Source organism: Helianthus annuus, chromosome 9 (assembly GCF_002127325.2).
Source record: "Helianthus annuus cultivar XRQ/B chromosome 9, HanXRQr2.0-SUNRISE, whole genome shotgun sequence".
Taxonomy (NCBI): Eukaryota; Viridiplantae; Streptophyta; class Magnoliopsida; order Asterales; family Asteraceae; genus Helianthus; species Helianthus annuus.
Genome location: NC_035441.2, coordinates 3,919,726 through 3,935,439, shown reverse-complemented (window position 1 = coordinate 3,935,439; position 15,714 = coordinate 3,919,726). Strand labels below are relative to the sequence as shown.

At 37.3% G+C, this 15,714-nt stretch overlaps 1 protein-coding gene across 1 annotated transcript; it reads right to left on the bottom strand.

Annotated features, from left to right (window-relative positions):
• Nucleotides 1-1,899: 1,899 nt before the first annotated feature.
• On the bottom strand, nt 1,900-9,090 carry LOC110875169 (protein mushroom body miniature-like). Its single transcript, XM_022123369.1, has 3 exons — nt 8,772-9,090; nt 7,812-8,246; nt 1,900-1,967 (listed from the first exon to the last, which is right to left on the bottom strand). Exons 1-3 carry the CDS (start codon nt 9,088-9,090, stop codon nt 1,900-1,902), a joined length of 822 nt encoding a protein of 273 aa, XP_021979061.1.
• Nucleotides 9,091-15,714: the final 6,624 nt, after the last annotated feature.

Below are 15,714 nucleotides of genomic sequence, written 5' to 3'. Positions count from 1 at the left end.
TGTTTTTTAATCCAATTATCCAAGTAGTTATATTCTTTCTTTTGTTCTTTCTTTTTTACTATTCAAAACACAACATACTCTTTTATGTTGTACAAGACTAAAATTAGTTTTTTTTTTTTTTTGCTGAATCTTAATCTAGGTATCATTGATTGTCTATAAGATGAGTGGTTTCGATGCTGGTTATGGCCTATAGGAGTTTCATTATGTTATGAATGGTGAGTTTTTATATCTTAACTGCTCTGGATTTATTTAGTTGATTTCAATTTTGATTCATTATCTTGCTATGGTTGAATGTGTGGGACATTAAAAAGCCTATGAGATTGGGTATTGTGTTACTGAATCAACCGAACCGAACCAATTATACATGTAGCTATTTGAAATATGTGATATCCTTTATACATAGTTATTTATCCTTTTAGTCTCATAAATATGTGGTGTTCTTAATGTTCATAATTTCATATTTAGTAAGAGTTAAGTTGGTTGTTTTTAGGTTTCTTGATAATTCTTCTATTTCAAAAAGTAGTTGCTTTGTTTCATGTTGATGTAATTGTTCTGTAGTTGGACAACATAAGTTAGCAAATTAGTGATCATATATAAACATGCATTTAGATATGGAAAAGTTTAAGTGTAGGTTTAGACAGGAATTATCGCAACATGCATGCTTCATTTAGATTGTATATTTGGTAACAAGTTGAGGGATAATCTAAAAGCCTCTAAGTTAGTGATAAAAGAGTTGGAATATACTTTGATATAATTTTTATTTTTTATAGGGCAATGGCCGTGTATGCTTCATGGAGTGGTGCCAACATAAGGGTTAAACTCATTTGGATTAACGATAGGGTAAGCACTTAATCCCTTATTTAAATTGTGGTTGTAATGATGTTGTAAATATTGAAACCCTTTAGTTTAAACTTAAATCGCAATGGTTTCACATTTCTTGATATTTTTAATTGTCTAATGCCCACGTCAGCCAGGAGGATATACTGAATGCGGCTACTATGTGATGAAGTTCATGCAAGAGATAACTTACGAAGGAGTTGAAATACTTGACAATGATAATGTAAGTTTAGGCATATTTTAGTCTGTATATTAGAGAAATATGTACTTATATATCCAAACAAATGCTTAAATTCATATATCAGGATTAAATTCTGATTTTTAAGATTTATTTTATTTAATTGTTGTCTCAGGTTGGGAAAGGAGTAGAAGAATACTCGGCTGCGGATATGGATGACATTCGTGAAGATTGGTCGACTTATGGGTTAACTCTACTTTTAAGTTATAAATCGTATTTTAGGTGTTGACGATGTGTTGACAAACAATTCTTTTTTTGTTAACGTTAAAATATTTGTAGTATACTTGAAAAATGATTATGTAATGGATTGTTTTGGTATATATATATGTGTATTTGTTTTATGAATAACATTTATTGTTTTGGTTATTATACATGTATCAAGGGCAAATTAGTAATTTTATAAAAAAAAGTATACAATTAAAAGCATGACACGCATAAATGAATGTCATACGTATGTGTCATAAATGCTTGTCATGAACGTGTGTCATTAAAATGTATCATAAAATGAGTGTCATGAATGTGTGTCATTAAAAGGTGTCATAAAATGAGTGTCATGAATGTGTGTCATGAATGCGTCTCATTAAATGTGTGTCATAAAAACATGACACACAAATGCATGTCATGTTAATTTTATGACTCCTCAATCAACGACTCGCATTTGCGTGTCATAAAGACCCTTTCATGACACGCAATGCATGTCAAGAAAGGTGTTTTTTCTAGTAGTGTTTGCAAATTCACTCATCTCAGCACATTAATTTTCTTATATCATAAATATTTGACAAATCATTTTTCATGCTTTTGTTTCATTTTTGAACCTGTCGATTCTAAGTATCGCAGTTGCCAATCAAAGTAAGCTTTCTTTTGACAAAGAATTTTATTGATCCTAAAAATCCTTCACATTCATTTTAAATATATATTGATCATATATCTTTTGGCTTGAACCTAATCACCTTGGAAAACTCTATCATTTCATCTCATTCGTTTGAACATCTCATCTTTTGAAATATCCAGATTCGCTTCCTTGAAACTCTCAGTTAATTTCGAAAACGGTGAATTTATTCGGTCACCATAATTATTGAGTTCTTTCAATCATAACAATACCTTGCAGTATCCGTATAAATTTGTAGCCTGTGCTAATAATAAACCCTATTCATACGCCATTCTTTTGATTTGTCATATTCTTGGTACAATTATGTACTCAGATTACGATACACTAAATTCTATTGTCCAGTACCATTTAAGTAAACGATGTTGATTTTCGGATAATTATTAACAAATCATTTTCCATACTCCCATTCACAAATAGATATTTATCAATTAGGAATCTCCCTCAATTGATCAAAGTAAGTTCATTTCGAATATTGAATCCAATTGTTTCTATAAATCATTTTTAAATTTTCATACCCCTCAAAATATCTTTTGATTCCATTCCACGATACATTATTTTTCTTAATTAAAAGAAGAAACCTAAAGAAAATATCATAGTCCAAATCTCGAGGACGAGATTTTTATTAAGGTAGGGAGGATGTAACAACTCTCACTAAAATTAATATTTAGTATAATAATTATCCAATAAGGAAACCCTAATTAAGACACCCAAGTATGTCAAGCAAGTAGGTAGGCATGTCAAGCAGGTAGGTAGGCATGTCAAGCAGGTAGGTAGGCATGTCAAGCAGGTAGGTAGGCATGTCAAGCACGTAGGTAGGCATGTCAAGCAGGTAGGTAGGCATGTCAAGCAGGTAGGTAGGCATGTCAAGCAGGTAGGTAGGCATGTCAAGCAAGTAGGTAGGCATGTCAAGCAGGTAGGTAGGCATGTCAATTGAAATCCCCACATCGATCAGAAGAAATTGTTGAGGTGCTTGCTTGCTTGCTATAAATAGGAACTTAGGATTTCATTCTTCGTTGCTCATTTCTTTCTTCTTTTCTCTATACGTTGGTGTTCTAACCAATAATCACCAAAGCGATGTTCTGTCCGATCGATTCAGGAACCATCTAACGAATGCCGAAGTGCTGTGCTTTGTGAATTTCGTTAAACGGAATCCAAAGTACTATACTTTGTGAGTTCATTAAATAGATACCAAAGTACTGTCTGAATAAGACTATACTTTGTGAAATTCGTTAAGGTTCGAATCTCGTGACTACCGTTAAGGTTTGATTTGGGTTTTACACAAATACGTATTCCATTCTGTTAAACTATATGTTTAACTACCGAAAATACTCCCCACTACACACACGCGAATCACTAATTAGTATAGCAGGGTGCTGCTACGATACAGGGTATTAACTCGATCCCTATTACGATTCATTTTCCGACCGGTCAATATATCCAATGGATGTTTAAGTGCCACCCACATTAGGGTTATACTTTGTCGTTCGTCGTTAAATCGATGGATGTTTAAGTATCGCACTTTGTCGTTCGTTGTGAGAATTTGATCTCGTGAGTTATCGTAATTGTTGTATTAAGTTACCTACCTAGTTCGTGTGCACTAGGTTACAAGGCTAAATCAATAGGCTAAGCTCTGCCTGTATAAATCTGCAATATATCAAGGCTTATCTGTAGACTAAACTTTGGCCGTATAAATCTGCATGTTTATAATGTGAGTCATTCTCTTTTTATCAACTGTTTTACAATACTCCAAATTATTTTCAGAATTATAAATTACAGTGATTAAGTTTATGTAATCACCAAATTACAGCCAGTATGTGGGGTATTGTGCACATTACTACTGTTTTAATCACATTAGGTGGGCGAACCTAAAATTAAGTGATATACGTCATTCATTGGGGCAGCCAATGGTGATATGACCACAGTCACAGATCCGGTCGAGTGACAAATACTGTGGGTAGTTGGTAGATATCAGAAACATATGTAAAAACTCTTAATACTGTAAATTATAACAAACGAGTCGTTTTAGTAAACTGAATGATTCACTCAGTATTTCCCGCTGACAAAACCTTTTTAAAACGCGTTTCAGGTAATTACAGTAGATTGGAGTAAGGATTGGATCCGGCACTAAAAGACTTCAAGAAGTGGCTTATTTTATTAATTAAATCAAATTAAGAAATATTGTTTTTATTAAAAGCTACCTTTGTAACAATGGAATTTATTCCATCTATTTAAATAAAATCCGGTGTTTCTAAACTCTGATATTTTTCCTAACTCACGGTCCTGATAAAATTTCCGCTGCAATATTTTTCAAAATAACTCACCGGTACCACTGGACTGCTCGCGGCTCCCGATTCCGTCCAGGATGGGGTCGGGGGACGTGACATTAACCCTCGAATTTACATACTTTCAAGGTTTGTCAACATTAGTCTTTTATTTTGTATTAAATACCACGTGTAAGCCTACGACACGTGTCAATACATTATTGGACGCAAAAATTTCAAGGTGTTACATCCTCACCCCCTTAAAATAAATCTCGACCCGAGATTTACTGAAACAAATAAGGGTATTTTTCTTTCATCATGGATTCAACCTCCCACGTGAATTCAGGACCTCTACGGGCATCCCACTTGACCTTTACTATAGGTACATGTTTCCTGCGAAGCTTCTTTACCTGTCGATCTTCAATTGACACAGGTTTTTCCACAAATCTTAAGCTCTCATCTATGTGCACATCTGTATGTGGTATCACCAATGATTCATCAGCGAAGCACTTCTTCAGATTGCAGATGTGGAACAAATTGTGAATTCCACTGAGCTCCTCCGGTAAGTTTAACTCGTAGGCAACCGATCCGACACGTTTGATTACCTCAAAAGGTCCTATGTATCTCGGGCTTAGTTTGCCTTTCTTACCGAAACGCATCACCCCCTTCCAGGGTGATTCTTTAAGCAACACTTTATCACCTACTTCGAAGTGAAAATCTTTACGCTTTGGATCTGCGTAACTCTTCTGCCTATCTCGGGCAGCCTTGAGACGGTCTCGAATCTGGACAATCTTGTCCGTCGTTTCGAAGACTATCTCCGGTCCTGATAATTGGACATCTCCAACTTCCGCCCAACAAACGGGCGATCTACACTTTCTACCGTATAATGCCTCGAAGGGCGCAGCCTTAATGCTGGTATGGTAGCTATTGTTGTAGGAGAATTCGATTAATGGTAGGTTCTTATCCCAACTACCACCCAAATCGATCGCACACGCACGAAGCATGTCTTCCAACGTCTGAATAGTACGCTCACTCTGACCGTCTGTCTGAGGATGGTAAGCCGTACTAAAATTCAAACGTGTGCCCAAAGATTGCTGGAAACTTTTCCAAAAATGCGACGTGTATCTAGTATCTCTATCGGAGATAATAGACACAGGTATGCCATGTAAGGCTACAATCTTATCAACGTATAACTGGGCTAACATGTCGGAGCTATAAGTCTCCTTGATGGGTAAGAAATGTGCTGACTTAGTTAGTCTATCAACTATAACCCATATTGCATCATTTCCTTTCTTCGTCTTGGGTAACTTGGTAATAAAATCCATAGTTACCATTTCCCACTTCCATTCTGGAAGTTCAGGCTGTTGTAGCAAGCCCGACGGCTTTTGATGCTCAGCTTTGACTTGCGCACAAGTCAAGCATTTGGCTACATAAGCGGCTACAGACTTTTTCAAGCCTATCCACCAATAATTTGCCTTTAGATCCTGGTACATCTTATCAGCTCCAGGATGAACGGAGTATTTAGAACTATGGGCTTCCTGGAGGATAACATCTCGAAGTCCTCCATAAATTGGAACCCATATTCGTCCATTTAAATGTAAAATTCCGTCCTTGCTAAGAGTTAACTGCTCCTCAGTTACTCCTAGCTTTTCTTTAGGATAGTTAGCTTCCAACACAGGTTCCCTCTGTGCAGCTAACAACCTTTCAATCAAATTATTCTTCACTTCAATGCTCTTGGCATTGATCCGGATGGGTTTCGCCCTTTCCTTTCGACTCAAGGCATCAGCGACTACATTCGCCTTGCCGGGATGGTATCTGATTTCACAATCATAATCATTTAAAGTCTCCATCCAACGGCGCTGCCTCATGTTTAAATCCTTCTGATCAAACAGATGTTGAAGGCTCTTATGATCAGAATAGATCACAAACTTGATACCATACAGATAATGCCTCCACAGTTTTAGTGCGAACACAACGGCACCCAACTCCAAGTCATGGGTGGTGTAATTCTTTTCATGCACCTTTAACTGTCTTGAAGCATAGGCAATAACCTTGCCTTTCTGCATAAGCACACATCCCATGCCAGTGTGTGATGCGTCGCAGTAAACTACGAACTCTTCGGTACCTTCAGGCAATGTCAGCACAGGAGCGTTGCTCAACTTTTGCTTCAGAATATCAAAGGACTCTTGCTGCTTAGGGCCCCAAACAAACTTTACCTTCTTCTTGGTCAAGGAAGTTAAGGGCGCAGCAATCCTTGAAAAATTTTCAATGAAACGCCTGTAATATCCTGCCAATCCCAGGAAACTACGAATCTCTGTCGGCGTCTTCGGTTCTTGCCAATTCATGACAGCTTCCACTTTAGCGGGATCCACTTGGATACCACGCTCGCTGACAACATGTCCAAGGAATTGGACTTCTCGAAGCCAGAATTCGCACTTAGAGAATTTGGCATAGAGTTTCTCATGATGCAGGAGTTTGAGAATACAGCGAAGGTGTTTCTCATGGTCAGCTTGGTTCTTTGAGTAGATAAGAATATCGTCGATGAAAACGATGACGAAATTGTCTAAGTATGGCTTGCAAACGCGATTCATGAGGTCCATGAATGCGGCCGGTGCATTAGTGAGCCCGAAAGGCATCACTAGGAACTCATAATGACCATAACGAGTCCTAAATGCGGTTTTATGTACGTCTTCATCTCTGACTTTCAGTTGATGGTAGCCTGACCTCAAGTCAATCTTCGAGAAATAACTTGCCCCTTGTAACTAATCGAACAAATCGTCGATCCTCGGCAAAGGGTATCTATTCTTTATCGTGACTTTATTAAGCTCGCGATAATCGATGCACAGACGCATCGATCCGTCCTTCTTCTTGACAAACAGGACTGGCGCTCCCCAGGGAGACGAACTAGGTTTAATGAAACCTTTAGCTAGCAGTTCATCCAGTTGTGTCCTTAACTCCTTCATTTCGGTTGGTGCTAACCTGTAAGGTGCTCTAGCAACAGGTGCAGCTCCAGGGATGATATCGATTTTGAATTCCACTTGCCTATCTGGTGGCAAACCAGGTAGATCTTCCGGGAAAATCTCTGGATATTCCGAAATGACGGGGATGTCTTCTATCTTCGGTTTCGGCTCTTCAGTAATCACTTGTGCCATGTAGATGACACAACCCTTCTTTAAACATTTTGAAGCCTTGAGCATAGTTACTTGCTCAGGCAGTCTATACTGGGTATCTCCCCGAATGGTAAGCGATTCACCAGACGGAGTCTTTATCACCACTTGTTTTCTGTTGCAGACGATTTGGGCCTGGTTGTGAGATAACCAGTCCATACCCAATACTATGTCAAAACCGGCCAATTTAAAGGGAAGTAGAGATAGAGGAAAAGAGTGGTTCTTAATGGATATCACACATCCATCTAACACAGTGGAGACGGTTTCTATGGTGCCATCTGCTAGCTCTACCTCATAATTCACATTTAAGGTTTTGACAGGCATATTCAGCAATTTGCAAAATTTATGATCTACAAAAGACTTATCAGCGCCTGAATCAAAAAGTACTCTTGCAAAGACATCATTTACAAGGAAAGTACTTGTGATCACGTTATCGTCTAGAATCGCTTCTGTGGCATCCAATCGAAAGACTCTAGCATTTGTCTTCTTGACCTCTTCAGGTTTCTTGGCGTACTTAGGGCAGTTGGTTTTGATATGCCCTTTCTCATTGCAGTTGTAGCATGTGGCATTTTTTATCTTCTTGCACTCTATCGACTTGTGCTCTTTAGACTTGCATATCCCACATGCAGGTGCTCCCGAATTAGAATTGGATTCAAGTCTGCATTTTCCAAAGTGGAGTCTCTGGCAATTCGTGCACTTTGGTTTTTCCTCTGTTTGCTGACTGTTCCTTCCAGACCCAAACTTCTTAGAATCAGTGTTTCCCTTGCGCTTCTTCTCTGACCCTCGTGAGTTATCATCCTCACGCTTCCTCTTACTTTCTTCAGATTTCTTTAGCGATCTCAACCTGACCGCATCTAAAGTAAGGGATAAGGAGAGATCAGTTGTTGACCTAAACGTAGCAGGTCTTGAAGCCTTAACACTGGCCTTGATTTCTGGGGCTAAACCCCCAATGAAGCGAGCAATTCTCTTGGGCTCTGGTGTTACTAGGTAAGGAACCAATCTGGACAGGGTATTGAAACTGGTGAGGTAAGCTTGACAATCTAATTTTGTCATCACCAATGACAAGAAGTCAGATTCAATTCTTTCGACCTCATGTTGAGGGCAGTCGTTCTCCATAATGAGAGTAACAAACTACTCCCGTGTCATGTTGTAGAGCGGGATCTTCCCAGCAGCTTGAATGAGAGACCTCCACCATGCCAGTGCCTCTCCTTTGAACGATTGGGATACATACTTTACTACATCCCTTTCAGCACAACCGCTGATGTCCACCACTGTGTCCATTTCATCCAACCAGGTTATACAATCTACTTCTCCCTTTTCCCCAGTGAAATCTCGGGGTTTACAGGAAACAAAGTACTTATAGGTACAAGACTTGGTACGTGGTTCATTATCGAACACTGGCTTCTTGGATGGGGCACTGTGTTCATTTGATGAATGACGATCGTCATCCTTCTTTGGTCCTTCATTTTTAGAGGGCGGCTTGTTATGAGGCTCTGAATGAGTTTTAGGGACAGCTTTAGAGCGGGGTACAGATGAGGCTCGACTATGCGTCTCACTATACTCCTTAAGTTGTTCTTCTACAGCTTTAGATACAGCTGTGTTAATCAGTGAACGAAGCTCTCCTTTGGTTATATTAACCCTATCATTATCATCGTGGTTTTCCAAAGGAGGACTGTTTATCTCGTCAGAGTCAGCCATGTAGTCTTCGCTGCTACAAAAAGAAGGTAGGGGCAAAGTTTATTTAGAAGCCCCTTCAGTACTATCGTTCTTAAACGATTTATTAACCATGCTTTTAATACACATTTTAGTTAATTTGTTAAAGATAAAGTTGTTCAGGATCTTTATCATAATCCTAAATTATAAGTTAATAATAGCACAAAAGGCCTAGTCACGTAGACAAGTTTAATTTACAAGCCATGATTTCGGAGAATCGAGGCATTAAGGTTCGAATCAAAGTTCAATACCTTTTCTTGACATGGAGTCATAAGCTACCACTGTCTTTAGTCTCGGAGGACGTTAGTCATGGCCCGTGGGCACTTCATCCATAAGGGATGATTATATAGATAAGGGGATTTAGAACAACCCTTTTAAAAATGACTTATGTGATTTTTATCGTATCACACTTTGTCAAGCATGATAATATGCTTTCAGATATTTAACAAAATTTTGAATCTCTTAAATAGGTTCTACCATCTTGGCCATGTCTATAATGACATTCAGGCTAGGTTTTACTCTTTAGATTCTTTTTAATAATTAACGTAGAACAATCCTTAATTGGAATGTTAACGAGGATCTGAATCTAATTATGGAACTACTATCTTGGCCCTGCTTTAAAATAACACATGAGCTAGGTCTTGTCCTTTTTAGATTTTGCCATCTTATTATAATGGTAGATCTTATATAATATAGGAATGATATTTTAAACATAATCGTTCCTTTTAAAAATTCCAAACAAGTATATGGTTGCCTTAAACGGGACTTCTTAAGAACATGACTTGCCCATGCAAGGGCTAATCAGAAAAATAACAAGGAAGTAATGAAACGTAATGGAATTCGTCCTATGTTCTTGTCTAGACTCAAGAATGTGCAATTGCGTAACTGAGATTAAACACAGAGGCTAGTGTTTAATTCACTCAGCGTTGGCTCTGATACCAACCTGTCACACTCCGATTTCCACGTGTCTCATCGGTGGGCCCGGTGGGGGATTACCGTGACGTGGTTGGCAACATAATAGTCAAACAACACAATTATATGAATGCACAGCGGAAGCAAAAGGTAAAATATATTACAATCCGAATATAAGTAGTATCCAGTATTACAACGGAGAGTAAAAGATCCACAGGAGGATCGATAATAAAACAGAAACAATAGTTCAACAGACTTTGACATCTAGAGCTTGCGAGACTTGAGTAATGATGTCTGGAGTAGCCAGCCTATTACGTCTAGCACTTGCACTTAACCTTTTTGGAAAATACGTCAGTTTACACTGGTAAATACAACTCAACTGACTCGTTTTGAAAAGAGTTTGTAAATTGATTTGAATGCACTTCGGCACAAAATATCTTTATAACTTGGGACAATTATTTGTATATAATCTTGTATACAGATTTACTTATTTGTCGTCCATTAGTACCGGTTAGAAGAGCCGGTTTAAGTTATCTGACACGCCACCGGTATAATGCCCACAAGGTAGATTCCTTTAGTGGATTACCAGTTTTTACATAATGCATATGTCAGGTGTACGCCTACACCCCGTGCTTAGGTCGTGGCCATTTTGTAAAATGATGCCAAGGATATCCGGGACATGGTCATTTAACCCCAAGGGCCATACATCAAATAATACAGAACAAAGAGGGTTATGCAAATACATTAATCACAATCCGATTTAAATGACTACATACCCGACCAAGCGGTACCTTTATAGTACCGTATCCCAAGCCCGTATAGGGAAATAAGTTAAGAGTATTTACCTGAGCAAAGTATCAATCAAATACAGCAAATGCAAGTACTTTTACTGGGCTCCTAATCTGGAACGAAGGTTTATAATAACCTATTAAAATCCTAACGGGTCTTTAATTTAGCCTTGCTTAGACCGGTCAGTTTCAAAGGATAACTATGGTTTAATCGCGTGAAAGGCGAAAACCGGGAATGGAATGTGGTTTGGACCCAACAAGTTTGAAGACTTGTTTTATATGGGTAATATGACCACACTCTGGATTTTGAGGTCAAAACAATAAGGTTTGACCCGTTTCGGCTAGTTTAAGTAAACTAGTTACATAAGCCGAACCGTGCGCGCAAAAGGCGTAACGGTAAACCGTAAGAGTCCTACACAAGATTCCTAAGTCAATATGCCTTAAAGAGGTTGTCGTATCCGTAGGATACCTTCCATAATGCTCGTAACGAGTTTAAATCCTTTTTATGCCCCGTAGGGGTATTTCGGTCATTTTAAAGATTATAAAAGAGGTTTCTGAGTTCTACAGGAAATCTGAGTTTCCTGAACCATTTATAAAGTCCAAAATACTTTATTTATTATTTAAAATCAGTAGTAACTGGAATCGGGTCAAAAGACCTTGTAGAACTCAATTTACGTCCGAAAAGGGTATATTCGGTATTTACCGAACCGTTGCCATAACCGCAGGTTATGAGCAGGTTAAAAATAATTAAAATCTTTAAAAAGCCCAAAATATTATTTTACATCAGTGTGTAAAAGGTTTGGTGTCGAAATCTGGGTTTAGATAGGCGTTATGCTAATTGCGCTATTAAATTACTAAAGTTTCCGTAATTTGCGCTATTTAGCATAACTCCTATTCTGGACCTCGGATCGACGTGAAACTTTAGGGACATGTTTAGAAATCAGTAACTAGGGGTGCAAACGAGCCAAGCTACTCGTGAGCTACTCGAGCTCGGCTCGAAAAAAAGCTCGAATGAGCCGAGCTTAAACGAACTCGAGCTCGAGCCCGAGCCTAAAAACAAGCTCGTTTAGTAAACGAGCCCGAGCCCGAGCTTCGCTTAACGAGCTCGAGCCGGCTCGCGAGCCTAATCGAGCTTTTTGTTTATATATTTTTTATTCATATATTAAACATATATTTATATAATAATAATTATCATTTATATAAATATAAAAAAATAACTAAATTATATGTATAATAATAATTATAATTAACATAAATTAATTAATAAATACTAAATGAGTCGAGCCTGAGCCGAGCTCGAGCTTGAAAATCTACCTTCGAGCCGAGCTCGAGCTTCAGAAATAAAGCTCGAATCGAGCCGAGCTCGAGCTCGAGCTTTCATATGTTAAACGAGCTCGAGCTCGAGCCTGGTCGAGCTCGGGCTCGGCTCGGCTCGTTTGCACCCCTATCAGTAACTATGGTTATGGTCCTTTCACATGTCCGAAATTCTCGTTTTAAATTAAAAAGGGCGTTACGGTCGACTTTTAAGCATTTAACGGAGATGTGTAAAAGACTCGGACAAACAACGAACCGGTCACAGAGGGTTATACCATCATGTAACCTGGTCCTAAGAGAGTCCTAAGGTATGTCTAAATCATACTTTAACGGGTCAGAACTGAAGTCAAAGCAAAAGTCAAAGTTTTGCGACTTTCGGCTCCGAACCGGGTCAAAACAGTAAATGGTCGGATCAAACAAGCTTAGACTAATTAATATACTTGTTATCATGTTATATGAGTGTTAAAAAAAGTTACACGCCATCTATATTACTGATTATGCATTAAATCGCCAAATAGCATTTCTGTTGACTTTTTCTATGCACGTTTGACTCGACATTCGGACTAGTTAGAGTGGGAATCAGAGGGTGCCCTTTTTAGGGGTTTAAAGCCCACATGATTACCAACATATGACTACCTTCGATTCGATTAACCACTGGACCATTTGTGATTTATCGTAAAGTCAACCGTTAATTACGACGGTCTGATTTCTAAGCTAAAACTAAGTGATAACTCAATAAGGAAGGTTTAGCATTCTTACCAAGGTCCTATGCACGAAATGTGAAGACTTGAGCCTGCTTGGGAGCTCCAAGAATGACCAGAAGTGCACTTGAAGATGTGAGGAAACATGTTGCATCTTCATAGCCTTTTATAGTGGATTTTGATCCACAAATTGTTGACAAGCAAGTCTACTACTGACCACAATCTTTCTACAAGTGTCCCAGAGTGTTTAGGGATTGTTTAGGGGTCTCTTGGAAGGGTTTAAGGGCATTACATGTCGTTTAGAAGGCTGCACAGGCAAGTTACACGATTTTCTGCATATGGGCGGGCCAGGCGGCCCGCGTAAGATGTTGATATATGTCACGCGGCCCGCATGGGCCTTCTAATCAGGCAATTACATTTTTAAAATGTTGCATCTCACCTCTTGGCCTTTCGAAAGGTCAACTAAGCTTATTTTCTTGCATTTTGAGCCCTCTATATTGACACATAAGGGCCTCAAGACTTATACTACATTTTCTAAGTCCTTGGTCACTTCATGTTAGCCCGAAAAGTCGTAACTTTCGACGTTGACGCTTTTAACCCCTCGCATACGAAATTGATCATAACTTTCTCGTTTTAAAACGGAACTTTGCGAAATTTATATCGTGCATTCTAGTGAGCATAATTATCATTTACAAAGTTTCGGGTTTGTCAAAAGGTCACTCAGAGGTATAACTTAAATATGTTGACACATTTAACCCCTGTAGTTTGTAATCTCTCACTTTCTTCCACATTTCGCTCCGTACGATCCATGATTCATTCGTTTGGAGGTACGAGCATCATTTAGGGTTACTGTACAGTACATTTATCCCTCGTTGACATTTTGAACCCTCGAATTTACATACTTTCAAGGTTTGTCAACTTTAGTCTTTTATTTAGTATTAAATACCACGTGTAAACCTACGACACGTGTCAATACATTATTGGACGCAAAAATTTCGAGGTGTTACAGGTGCATTAGGGGCTGTTTGTTTACCTCTTAACGAGTCTCTTAGTGATTCAGACCTCTTACTAGTTCAGCACTTAATAGTTCAGATTGTTTGTTTCGCAAACAAATGTCTGAATAGTTCAGACATTTGCCTCATTTGCCTCTAGATGGTTAAGCATTATACTGAGTCTGAATGGTTAAGACCTCTAATCTCAATTGGTCAGACATTTGTCTCTGAACGGTTAAGCATTATACTGGCTCTTAATGGTTCAGACCTCTTACTGGTTCAGCACTTAATGGTTCAGACCTCTTACTTGTTCAACACTTAACCATTCAGAAGTTGACAAACAGCCCCTTACATAAATTAGATGGGATTAGACATAAGTGGGCCTAAGTGTTGAGTGCTAGATTCAACTAATCATGTACATTTAGACTATCTTCAACGCGCCTGAAATCAGGTCGCCCAAGCCACGTCGAATCCGCCCGAAGTTAGATATTGCATTGGAGTCGGCCATCCGATGGTGTCTGAAAATTAGGCGCCCAAAGTTAAGGGCTTCGTTTATCTCGGTTCTTGAGACATTCTCTTTTCTTTTTTGTTTATTTTTTTTTTTCAATATGATTTTCAATTTCAAATAGAGTTATTTTGTAAAGCTTCATGATAAAGCTTTAATGGAGAAATCCATTTGGAGAAGGTGACTGAACAACCAAGTGTAAAAGTAGAGAGAGTTTTTATTTTATTATAAGAAAGTTTATATTCAGCTCTTCAATTTTGAAGTATACATGTAGTAACCCTTTAGATTGATTTTAATTTTTAAAAACCTTTTTTTTTTGTTTTGAAAGGTGTAAAGCAATTTTTATGCTTATATATTTTTTTAAATCTAGTTTACCTTTTTTTAATAGGTTTTACTTATATACTTATTTAATTATCAAATATATTTTAATAAGTTAAGTATTTAAATATAAAGAAAAAATGGATGATGATGTGGAAAATGTAAGGATATATAAGTATTTTTGTATGGTTGGAGAAGAAATTAAGAAGTTTTAAAGATTTGTAATTAGCATTTTAAGGATTTGTAAGAATATGAGTTGTCAGTTGACTAGGCATCTAAGGGTGCCTAAGGACGGCCTTAGCATTGGATCTTATTAGTGAAATCCAGTATCTCAAGCTCCTTTTTAATTGTAGAATATAACACCACTAAAAAATATTCAAAAAGTAACCCCAACAAAAAAAAAATCATACTTCCACACTTGACTTGAACTACTAATAACAAAGTTAGAATATAACACCACTAAAAAATAAAGCTAAAAACTTAATCCATAATGAAAGGTGACAGGTCAAATATAGCATAAACCTTAATATATGTAGACTTGAATAAATTAAGAATGTTAAGAAATTAAATTACATAAATATATTCAAACCTTCACTATTAGGGTTTGAAAGAAACCGAATGTTTAGCGAACAGTTCGAAATTTTTTTTTGACAGAAAGTTGATTGATTAGATGATATTTAGGAGTAAAAATTATTTTTTTTTTAAAACCCACTTGATTTAAAATTTCTCTAATATATTATTATATTATCACAAAGAATTATAAAAAAAATATAGGTAATTATTAAACCCGTGTAACAAAATTTTATCGTTCAGTGTGTAACCTATGTAAAATTTAAACGACATACGTAATAATTGTCTACAAATTATTTTTTATGTAATAAGTATAACAATATATATTAATAACTAAAAGTATTTTAATAATTTGATTGAGTTTTCACAGGTTTTTCAACTCAAATGAGTTTTTTATTTTTTTGTCTTCTAAAGTTTGTATCGGAGAAATTTAAAGGGTTATAAATGTTATTTTATTATCGCAAAGAATTAGTTTATTTAATATGTATTAAAACGTGTAATATGTTAAA